The following is a 10,582-nucleotide window of genomic DNA, read 5'->3' on the forward strand; positions in this document are numbered from 1 at the left end:
CGGAAGTGACGTCACGGCACCCGCCCTCCCCCGCGGGGTCTTCCGGCTGCCGCGCGTGCGGAGCTTCCTTTCTCAGCGGACATCTTGGGAGCAGCCGCAGCATGGTGAGCGCGGGGCCGGGTGCGGGCGGCGGGGGGTCGGAGCGAGCGGCGGGGGGTCGGAGCGAGCGGCGGGGGGTCGGAGCGAGCGGCGGGGGGTCGGAGCGAGCGGCGGGGGGTCGGAGCGAGCGGCGGGGGGTCGGAGCGAGCGGCGGGGGGTCGGAGCGAGCGGCGGGGGCGCCGGCGCCTTCCCTCATCGTTCCGTCCCTTCTCCCGTCTCGCAGCCGCCCAAAGACGATAAGAAGAAGAAGGACGCCGGCAAGTCCGCCAAGAAGGACAAGGATCCGGTCAACAAGTCGGGCGGAAAGGCCAAGAAAAAGGTGGGAGCCCGCGGGGGAGAGCGGGGCCGCCGGCCTTACCCACACACGGCCCGAGCCGGGCTCTGGCTGCGCGCTGTGGGTGCCGTCGGGCTGTGGGAGCCGCTGTAGGAGCGGAGAATCGCAGAGCGCAGCGTTCAATCCGAGTAACCCCACGCTTTGCTCCTACGTGCCTCGTTTGTTCTGTTTGAGGGGCGAGACGGAGCCAGCTGAGGGTGGTGCGTAGGACGTGCAGAAAGACCGAGGCCAGTCTTTAGAGATTGCTTAGAAGATGGATTAACGGTTGGTTTCTCCCTTTTTGAGTAGAAGTGGTCCAAGGGGAAAGTGAGAGACAAGTTGAACAACCTTGTGCTGTTTGACAAGGCCACCTACGACAAGCTGTGCAAAGAGGTGCCCAACTACAAACTCATCACGCCAGCGGTGGTCTCAGAGAGACTGAAGATTCGAGGCTCTCTGGCCAGGGCTGCTCTGCAGGAACTGCTCGGTAAAGGTAAGCCTTCAAAACTCTGGAAGAACACCAGGCTGCTGGAATTGGGGATTTTTACCACTACTTTACACCATTATATGCTGCACCTGAAATACACATTTCAGCATGTTTTCAAAGGCTGCTGCTTTCATCTGTATTTCGAAGGCTCAGATGCATTTAGTAGTAATGCTGTGCTAAGAAAATGCTGTTAAAATAGGTTGTAACGCAGCCACTCCTGGTCTTGAACAAAACCCTTTGTGTGTGTGTATGCTCAGTCATTATCCCTGCTAACACCGATTCCATTCTTTCTGTGGAAACAGTCTTTAATCTGTAACATTAAATATCATGAACCCTAGGGGTATTTGCTGTTGGACATCTTTTTGCTCACTGCATTAAAATGACTGCACAACATCCCTGGTATCATGCAGTAGATGTGCACTCAAACCACCTCTTTCACAGGTTTGATCAAACTGGTGTCGAAGCACCGAGCCCAAGTGATCTACACCAGAAACACAAAAGGTGGAGATGCTCCTGCTGCAGGGGAGGACGCATAGGAAGGTGAGACAGCAGTGTTTGTGTACTGGGTTTCACCACATCCAGGGCTAGCAAACAGCTGCACGCAGCAGCAGGAAGCATGTGATGAGTGATTCCATGTTGCTCGGGGTTGGTCACTTCTCCAGTCTGTTCAGAGGCTGTTACTTGCACTCTTAACGTGGAATTTCTGGAAACGTCAGCCCTTGGGATTAGAAGAATCTGCTGTTTTGTCTGCATTGCCCTTTGGATGGGGAAGGCAGCAGCATCTTTCCCACCACTGTGGGCAGATCATGCATCCTTGCTGCCAAAGCATGCTGTGACTGATTGCCCTTGTTTAAGCAGAGACTCCCAGTCATTTGCTTTGAGCTGCTGGTCTGATTTGGGACTTCTTGCTTTGCAGGTTCTCCAGCGACCTCCTCAGCAACGTCTTACACAGATGCATACAATAAAATTATTGAAATAATTACTTCCCTTCTTTTTCAAAAATGTGTATGTTTCATTATTCATGTGTTACTCAGGGTAGATTCTGGTATAAATTGGGGTTTAGCTTGTTACATCAGCCACTTCTTGACAGGTTTTCTCTTTTTTTGGTTTTATAAAGCACTGCAAATGCAGCATAAAGTTTCCCATGATAAAAGAATGCTTAACAGCAGTAGCTGCTACAGTTGACGTGAGACACATTCAGTTTTAGTAAGAGGAAAACAGAAGCCTCTTCCTTGCATAGGGTAGGAGATTTTGATTGTTTGTTCCAACTTCTAACCAGCCATGCCCCTTTGGTTCTTCGCAAGGAAACAAGATTGATCAGGGCAGGGTAAATGGAGATAACAGACTTAAAGTGAAAGAGCATTATTTAGAGGGATACAAAAAAAAATCTGAGCCTTCCTTTCTCCTGCTGAAAGTTAATTAGTTACCCTTCATGGGAGGCAGAACTGGATTTTTGAATAAGTTTATTTAAGGAGATACTATGCTGAAATGCAACGTAGCACAGGGGCAAGACATGCTGTGTAAGGTGGAATTTCTGCCTGCAAAGGCACTGTCTGGGCAAGGGACTATCCCTGCTGGCAGGATCTGGCTTTGTATTGTCTGTGACTTCAGAAATCAATGCCTGGATCCATGGTACATGGAATCTGCTGCAGCTTCCCCTTCCCACGTAGCTTTCAGTTACGGTGCTCAACTCATCACTTCCCTACTAATATGACCTTTCAAGAGACTGAATGCGTCTAGATGTGTACATACATACACGAGTACAGGAGGTACAGCTATCTCTAGTCCACCTTTTCACAGAGACCAGAGCCTGGGTTGTTCTGTGTTCTTCTGATCACCTTTTTTTTTTCTTTCCTCCTGATTCGGCTCTAAACTGATGTCTGAAAGAGAGCACAGATGTCAGCATTCAATAACCTTTATAAAGAGGTAATGAAAACTGCCTCATCTCATAGAATAGTGCTACATGTGATAATTTACAGCAGGAGCTCCCCTCAATTTGTTCAGTTATTTCAGTGAACCGTGCTTCAGCTGCTTGATAGCCATCATAGAATGGCTGATGGGGTTGGAAGGCACAGAGCACTGCAGGTGGGGCCTTCCAGGGGCAGAGCAGAGGGGCACAGCCCCCTCCATCTCCTCCCCCTGCTGCCACCCTGGGGACTGTCAGCCTTCTTGTTGGCAGGAGCAGCACCTGGCCTTGCTGAACCTCATCATGTTCTCTCGTGCCCACTTTCTGAGCCTGTCCAGGTCCCTCTGGATGGTTCCCTTCCTGCTGTTGTGTCTGCTGCACCACTCAGCTCGGTGTCCTCTGCTCACACTCAACTCAGCATCAGTCCTGTGCTATTCAGGCTCACCTGGACTGCCACCTCCTGCCATGATTCCAAACACGGCCGAAGGAAGGAAGCCAGCTGTCCCCTGTCTGGGAGGTATGGTCAAAATTGGCACCAACACGCTCTGCTGGAAGCTTTTTGAGCTTCTGCTTCTCCTCTAAAAGGCAATTTGGGGAGAATTTTTCAGTCAAATTCCTTTTGATTCTTCAGTGCAGTACTGGAGTGTATTTAAAGGTAAATGTATATAAGCTGCTTACTTTGCTTGAGAAATTCCTCATACGAAGGTCCAATTTGTTGTTTGCTTCCATCCTCCTCATCTTCATCTGTTAGCCAGGGAGGTTTTGCTCCTGGAAGGCACAGGGAACATGCATTCAATCACTGCAGTAAAATTAATGGCTCAACCTGAGAGAGGGAATATTCCCTCTTCCCCTGTACCTGCACCTTGTAAAGTAAGCATTAAAGAAAAAGTCAAGTTTATGTTCTGTAAATAAGGCAAAAAAAGGCTTCTGGCCTGCCTTGGTTAAGGCCAAGGCCAAATCACACCTAAAGCCAGACACTTTGCACAGCAGCAGCACAATATGAAAGTGTTCTATATTAGCATTATTATTATTGATATTTGCACATCAATATTGTAGCACAAGAGCCAGCACCTTTGGGTATGCTATAACCATTCCAAAACTGCTGTAAGTTACCCCTCTTGCAACCCGTGTTTTTAGGGTAGCTGGAAAAGTAGCTGAGAAGCAAGCAAGATTACCTGTATGAACATTTCCTTTCCCTTCTGTTTCCTGTTAAGGGGAAGATAAAACAGTAATTAACAAGTGATGCTTTTAAGTGCCTCTGTGACCAGGGGGTGACACCGCGAGTGCCGCACACAAGGAACATCTGAGAAATTCCCTTCCAGTTCTGCTACAAAAAGGGCAACTGTTCTCTTGTCTCTAAGGAGAGCTCTCTTAAAACGCATTTTAAACAGTTTGCTTCAATGTAAGTGCGACCCAGTGTAAATCTCAGCTCATTGCTTGACTGCAAAGATGCCTTTTTCAGCACCAGGTTCACTGGGGTGACTGTAACCCCTCGTTTTGTTTCGTAACATGTAATTTGTAGCTACTTAAGTTGAATTCATTAACAACATTGTGCTCCCACCTGGTGGCCAATGAAGGTCAAAGCCTGGCCTGATTCCATCCAGCTTAAATCTGGTCCTGTCTGCATCACGCCTGGGCCGGACAGCTCAGCACAACCAGAGATGTCCCTGGAACACAGGAACCACAAAGCAGGCTGAGAGATGAGCCTGAAACAGCACTGAAGTGGTGTTCAGTGAGTTTTGTGATAAGAAAAAAAAGGAGAATTGGTCTTGGTTTATCATAAAATGGCCTGGGTTGAAAAGGAGCACAGTGCTCATCCAGCTCCAATCCCCTGCTGTGTGCAGGTCACCAACCAGCAGCCCAGGCTGCCCAGAGCCACATCCAGCCTGGCCTTGAATGCCTGCAGGGATGGGGCATCCACAGCCTCCTTGGCCAACCTGTGCCAGTGCCTCACCACCCTCTGGCTGAAAAACTTCCTCCTAATATCCAACCTAAACCTCCCCTGTCTTAATTTAAAACCATCCCCGTGTAAATAGTGTACATGTAAAGTTTACATCCCCATGTAAAATTCCCCCTCCTGTTTGTATACTGCCTGGAAGTACATACTGTATATACTTATATACTGTACTGGAAGGCCACAATGAGTACACACAGTGCATTTTTATGATGGTTGCTGATTACATACTTCTTTGTGGAGAGGAGAACAATTTGCCTGGGCATTTGTTGCCTGCCATACTTCAGGTAAAAGTTGGTTAAGGACATGAATGAACGGAGGATGCTGAGGCCCGGGATTGGGGCGGGGAAACGGCTCTTACCGGGCAGATCCCACGGCGGAGCTGCAGCCGGGAGGTCCAACACAACGCTCTGTCTCTGTTGGAGGCTGAGTTCGATTCAGGAAAAAGCAACGAGATTTCTGGTACTCAGCGATGCCCGCCAACCCCCCCCTCCCTTCCCGTCCCGTCCAACCCCCGTCGCTCGGCGCAGCAGCGCTGGATACGGCTCAGCTCCGCGGCACCAACCTCGAGGGCCGCCCGCACGGTGTCCCGCTGCCTCCGTTCCGCCTCCCGGATGCGGGCCGCCATCTGCGGGGACAGAGCGGCGCTGAGGGGCGGTCCCTTAACGAGCGGAGGTCGGAGGGCTGTTTGCGGGGGTTCCGCATCCCTCACCTGCCGGATGTTTTCCTCCTCACGCTCCTCGTGCGCTCCCACCGCCTTCCGCAACGCCGCCGCGAACCGCTCGTATTCCTCAGCCGGCACCACGAACCGCTCCCGCAGCGCCGCATCCGCGCGGTTCTCCCTCCAGAACCGCACCGTCTCCTGTCGGTGTTCAGCCCTGGGTCGGGAAGAGCGCGGAGGGACGGCGGTCACGGCCGGCACCGCGGTCACGACTGGCATCGAGCCCACCGCCCGCTCCTACCCGGCCAGGTGCTGCAGGAGCCCGGCGTGGGGCAGAGCCAACGCTCCGCTCCTCCCGTCCCTCCGCACGCTTCGTCCGCAGCACAGACACCACACGCGCCGCTCGTGCTCCGCCGGGTCGTAGAGCCGCACCGCAGCGCCGTCCAGCGCCGCCCGCGCCGCCGCCACCTCCTCCTCCAAGCGGCCCAGCGCCTCCTGCAGCCGCTGCCGGTGCGCGGTGCTGTACAGATGGCGGCGGCCGGTGAAGAACGTGCGGCGGCACAGCCAGCAGCGATACACCGCCATGGCCGCTGAGCGCCGCGGGAGGAGCCTCGCTTCAACCCCGCCCACAGCCGCGTCCGCGGGGCTTAACGAGGCTCCTCCCATCGCTTTAGGGCTCCCCCTGGCGGCAGAGAGTTGTACGACCATGGGAGTGGGAAGGAGCTGGAAGGCCGCCTGGTGCCGCTCCCTGCAGCGCACAGGGACACCCACAGCTCAGCAGTGCTCACAGCCCCGTCCAGCCTGACCTTGGCTGTCTGCAGGGACGGGGCACCACCGCCTCTCTGGGCAACCCGTGCCTAATTTCAGGCTTCCTAACAGAAAATCGCCTTGCATGTGGACGCAGTGTGCTGCCCTTCATCCTGTGTGGCTCTAAAGCAGAGGGCAGCATGTGGGGCTGAACTGTGGGAAAAAGAAGAGGCTGCGAAGGTTTGGCTGCGCAGCATTGCTCCTGCTCTCATCACACTCTGGCTCTGTGCTCTGCCTGCGCAGAGGTGTATTCTCCGGCACGGGCAAGGCTCGCTCATACCCCCCACATCTCTCAGTTCTGTGAAGCTGCAGTGAAAGAGCAGAACTCGGATCCCTGCCCCTCCTCTCAGATTTCTGCTCCGCTTCAAAGCAGGGCTGGGGCCGATTGAAGCAGTGCTGGGCTGTGCTGCTGCTCACCTCCATCTCCGCTCCCCCACAGAACAAAGCGCAGCGCTCCGCTTTGATTTCCTCGTTTGAAAGCAATGGGGGACGGAGTTTGAAATGTTCGGTGGCTGTTTCGGTGCGTGCCGGGCCTCAGATCAGGGCGGTGGGGGGCAGGCTGGGCCTGGGGGCACCTGGGCTGTGGGCACTGGGGAGCAGAGCGGTACCAGTGGTTGTCACAGCCTTCATGGCTGGAGCTGCGGACACTGCCAGGCCTCTGGAAACCATCGAGTCCAACCCCCTGCTAAAACAGTTCCCTATGGCAGGTTGCTCAGGTGGGCGTCTGGATGGGTCTTGAGTATCTCCAGAGGAGACTTTCCACCTCTCCGGGCAGCCTGTTGCAGTGTTCTGTCACTCCCACAGTGAAGAAATCCCTCCTTCTGTTCATGTGGAACTCCCTGGGTTCCAGTTTCTGCCTGTTGCCCCGTGTCCTATTACTAAACACCAGCAAAAAAAGCCCAGCCCCAACGACTTGACTCCCTGTAGATATCTACAAACAGTGCTGAGATGCCCTCTCAGCCCTCTCTCCCCCAGACTGAATCCCAGGGCTCTCAGCCTTCCCTCACACGGGAGATGCTCCAGGCCCTTCGTCATCTTTCTGGCCCTCTGCTGCACTCTTTCTAGGAGATCTCTGTCTTCTTTGAACTGGGGAGCCCAGAACTGGACACAGGGCTCCAGATGTGGCTTCAAAGAGGCAGAGCAGAGGGGAGGATCACCTTCTTCATCCCACTGGCTATGCTCTGTGCAATGCACCCAGGATACCACTGGCCCTCTTGGCCACTAGGGCACACTGCTGCTCATGGCCAACCAGGACACTCAGGACCTTCTTCGTGCTGCTGGTCACAGGCCTCTGAGCTCTGCCAGTCACCAGTCCCCAGCTCACCTCGCTGTCTGCTCATCTATCTCATGTTTTCTAAGTTTTATTACATGGAGACAATGTCAAAGGCCTTACTGAAGTCAGCAGTGTGCACTGCAGGCAGGGACAGGTGTGAGGACAGAGGAGCAGTTCTTTACCCAGCAAAGAGTGCACTTGTCCAAGCCACAGGCTGCAGCTTCTCCATGGCAATACTACTGGAGACAGTGTCAAAGGCTTTGCTGAAATGTAGGCTACATCTACAGCCTTTCCCTCATCCACCAGGTGGGTGACTCAATCATAGAAGGAGATGAGGTTGGTCAGGCAGGATCTGCCTTTCATGAATCCATTCTGGCTATGCCCGATCCCCTGGTTGTCCCACACATGCCATGTGATCTCACTTAAGATGATCTGTCACTGTGCTGCCTGTGTTACCTGTGTTGCTGTGTTGCCTGTGTTGGTGTGCTGCCTGTGGTACCACTGGGGCTGAGATTTTGGAAATCTGCAGCCATAAGAAGGCTGCAATGAGGTCTCCCCACAGACATCTCTTCCTCCAAAGGCACAACTCCAGGCAGGTGACATCAGTTGCCCTTCCTTTGCCCACCGATGCCATCACTCCATCACAGAAGGCCACTGCATGGGTCAGGCACGCTCTGCCTTTGGTGAAGCCGTGCTGGCTGTCTCACCCCACTATCCCAATGTTCCTTAACATCTCTTCCAGGAGAATCTGCTCCACAATCTTCCCAGGCACAGAAGTGAGGCTCCCTGGCCTATAGTTCCCAGGTCTTCCTTTCTTCCTTTCTTCCTTTCTTAGAAACAGGAGAGATGTTTCCCCTTTTCCCATCACGAGGGACTTTGTCTGACAGCCATGACTTTTCAAATATGATGGAGAGCAGCTTGGCAGCCAAGGTTGTCTCTGCTCAGCTGAAGCTGTGGCCATGCCACAGCACAGCAGTGAGCCGTGCTGCCAACACGTGCAGTGCTGGGTTGGAAGAGATGCAGCCCATGGCTGTCGTGCCTGGCAGCAGCGGGATGCTGACAGTCTGTGTGTTTGGGCATAAGGCAGCTCTGTGTAATTCAGCCTCGCTGTTCTTGTCAGTTCAGAGTCAGGAGGACCATGTCACTACACGTTTCATCTAAAAAACCCCAAATAAATCACCTTTTTCCTGCAGCTTGCAAGAGCTTGTATCTTTAAGGCACCCCCTCCCGTTCCCCTAATACCTCAAGGCCTCTGAGTGATTCTGGAGGAGAGGATCAGTGCAGGAGTTTCAGGCATCTTTCCCTGCCCTGCTGCACTGCTCACTTACCGCTCTGAAGGCTGTGCTTTGCCATTTCCATGGAAACCATTAGTTGCTAAGCAACTGGAGCATCATCTGTGCTGAGCCCTCGCATCTAATTATCCCATCACAGTGGCTGAGAGGGGCTGGGGGGGATTAACTCTTCTACCATGGCAGATCCATTGACAACACTTTAGTAACATTTAAAGGGACATCATCACCCTTCTCTAGCATTTACTGGCGGTGTTGCTCAGACAGTGACTTGGTTTTCTTGCATTACTGGAATATAAGGAGAAATAGAGGTTTCTGCAAGCAACCAGGAGAAGCTGGCAGTGCTTGTGGCATGCTGGCTGCCCATGCAAGAAGCTCTGCTGAGAGCTGTTGGGTCTTCTTCCTGGCAGAGGTGTGCACATCCTGCTTAGCTGCATGCCTGGGTAGTGCACTCCATGTCTCATGGACTGGGGCCACACTTCCAGTCCTCATATCTCTTCTTTGCATCGTGTGCCTTGCAGAGATTCCTGTGGTTTGAAGTGGAGAGAAAGGTGCAAAGCAAAAGCTCTTTTTTTTCAACTGTGATTGGGAAACAGAAAAAAGGAGCAGTGCTCACAGCCTTTTGCTTTTGTTTCTTCGGTGTAAGTGGGCTCAATACCCGCTCACAAGATGTGAGGTCTCAGTGAGAAGGTGGTGGGCCATGTGAGCACAGGGGGCAGGGGATGATTGCTTCTCAGCAAAAGTGAGAAGGTTGTGCACGTGCAGAAAGGAAAGGAACTGTTCAGAACAGCATTTGCCATGTGTTGGGGGCTTGCAGAGATTAGGAAAAGCAAATGTGCAAACCTATGACTCACGCATGAGGTCCCAGAGTCAGGAAGGAGTAATGTAAAAGCTGCTTGAGCCATGTGCTGAATGCTAATGAGGCAAGCAACGCTCACAGGAGTGCTGCAGCCCGCCGTCGCTGTGCTTCGCCACCAGTGTGGCCGATTCCCTGCAAAGAAAGAGCAGCTCGTGCTGCAGGCCATGCTGGATAACTGCAACTTCTGTGCCTTGCATAGCAAGGCAGTCAGAGGCTGCAGAGCTGTGTGGCTCCTATGTGGAACAGATGGGATGTCCTCTTCCAGAGTTTGCAGTCCGTGCTGATCCCAGGGCAATCTCTGAGGAGGAAGCAGGCCTGCCCCTGGACACGGGGTCTTCCTGCTGAAGCAGACCAGTGCTTGCTCTCAGCCCTTGGTAGCAGCTATGGGAGGTGGGACAGAAATGCAGGGTGGTTTTCTGTTGTTGTTTTAAAGTAAAAAATACTTAAACAACTTTATATGTGAGGGAAGAGCCCTTTATATTTTCAAGAACATTTGGTTTCTAAGAGCCAATCTCAACAGATGCACTGTCAGTTCTGAGCAGGACAACCTCATATGGAAGAGCTGTGTATGAGGAAAAATGTATCAGCTGTACCAAATGCCTCCCACTCAGATTGACATCCCCGAAAAGTGGAGCAGCTTTATCTCAATTAATGTCCAGAACTGTGCTCCTCAATGGAGTCCCTTAGTAGGAATCCGGCTCCTTCTTCCTCTTGTGAGCCCTTTTGTGCAGGGGGGACCTGGGGACAGGACTCTGCAGTGCACGCAGGCACGAAGCTGGAGAGGGAACCGGGTACCTGTCAGATACACACACAGGTGCTATTCGGTCTGGTTGATGCACGTGGTTCATCCCTCCCTGTTCATCCCCTCTGTAATCCAATTTGCATTCCCTTTTCTTCCTCTGGATCTGGCTGTTACCATGGGAACTATGTTCAC

General features: G+C 52.9%; 2 protein-coding genes across 2 annotated transcripts; one reads left to right on the forward strand and one right to left on the reverse strand.

The window, feature by feature from the left end:
* Positions 1-45: 45 nt before the first annotated feature.
* RPS25 (ribosomal protein S25) lies at positions 46-1,885 on the forward strand. The gene is made up of 5 exons (XM_079545907.1): positions 46-104; positions 323-418; positions 722-905; positions 1,341-1,439; positions 1,816-1,885. The coding sequence occupies exons 1-4, from the start codon at positions 102-104 to the stop codon at positions 1,433-1,435; spliced, it is 378 nt and encodes a 125-aa protein (XP_079402033.1). The 5' UTR covers positions 46-101; the 3' UTR covers positions 1,436-1,439; positions 1,816-1,885.
* Positions 1,886-2,733: 848 nt separating this feature from the next.
* On the reverse strand, positions 2,734-6,005 carry CENATAC (centrosomal AT-AC splicing factor; the record flags this gene model as incomplete). The annotated part of the gene is made up of 9 exons (XM_079545906.1): positions 2,734-2,779; positions 3,251-3,383; positions 3,484-3,573; positions 3,981-4,011; positions 4,367-4,472; positions 5,121-5,185; positions 5,325-5,387; positions 5,472-5,637; positions 5,722-6,005. 9 exons carry the CDS (start codon positions 6,003-6,005, stop codon positions 2,734-2,736), a joined length of 984 nt encoding a protein of 327 aa, XP_079402032.1.
* Between the last annotated feature and the right edge of the window lie 4,577 nt (positions 6,006-10,582).

Source organism: Tetrao urogallus (assembly GCF_951394365.1).
Source record: "Tetrao urogallus genome assembly, chromosome: 22".
Taxonomy (NCBI): domain Eukaryota; kingdom Metazoa; phylum Chordata; class Aves; order Galliformes; family Phasianidae; genus Tetrao; species Tetrao urogallus.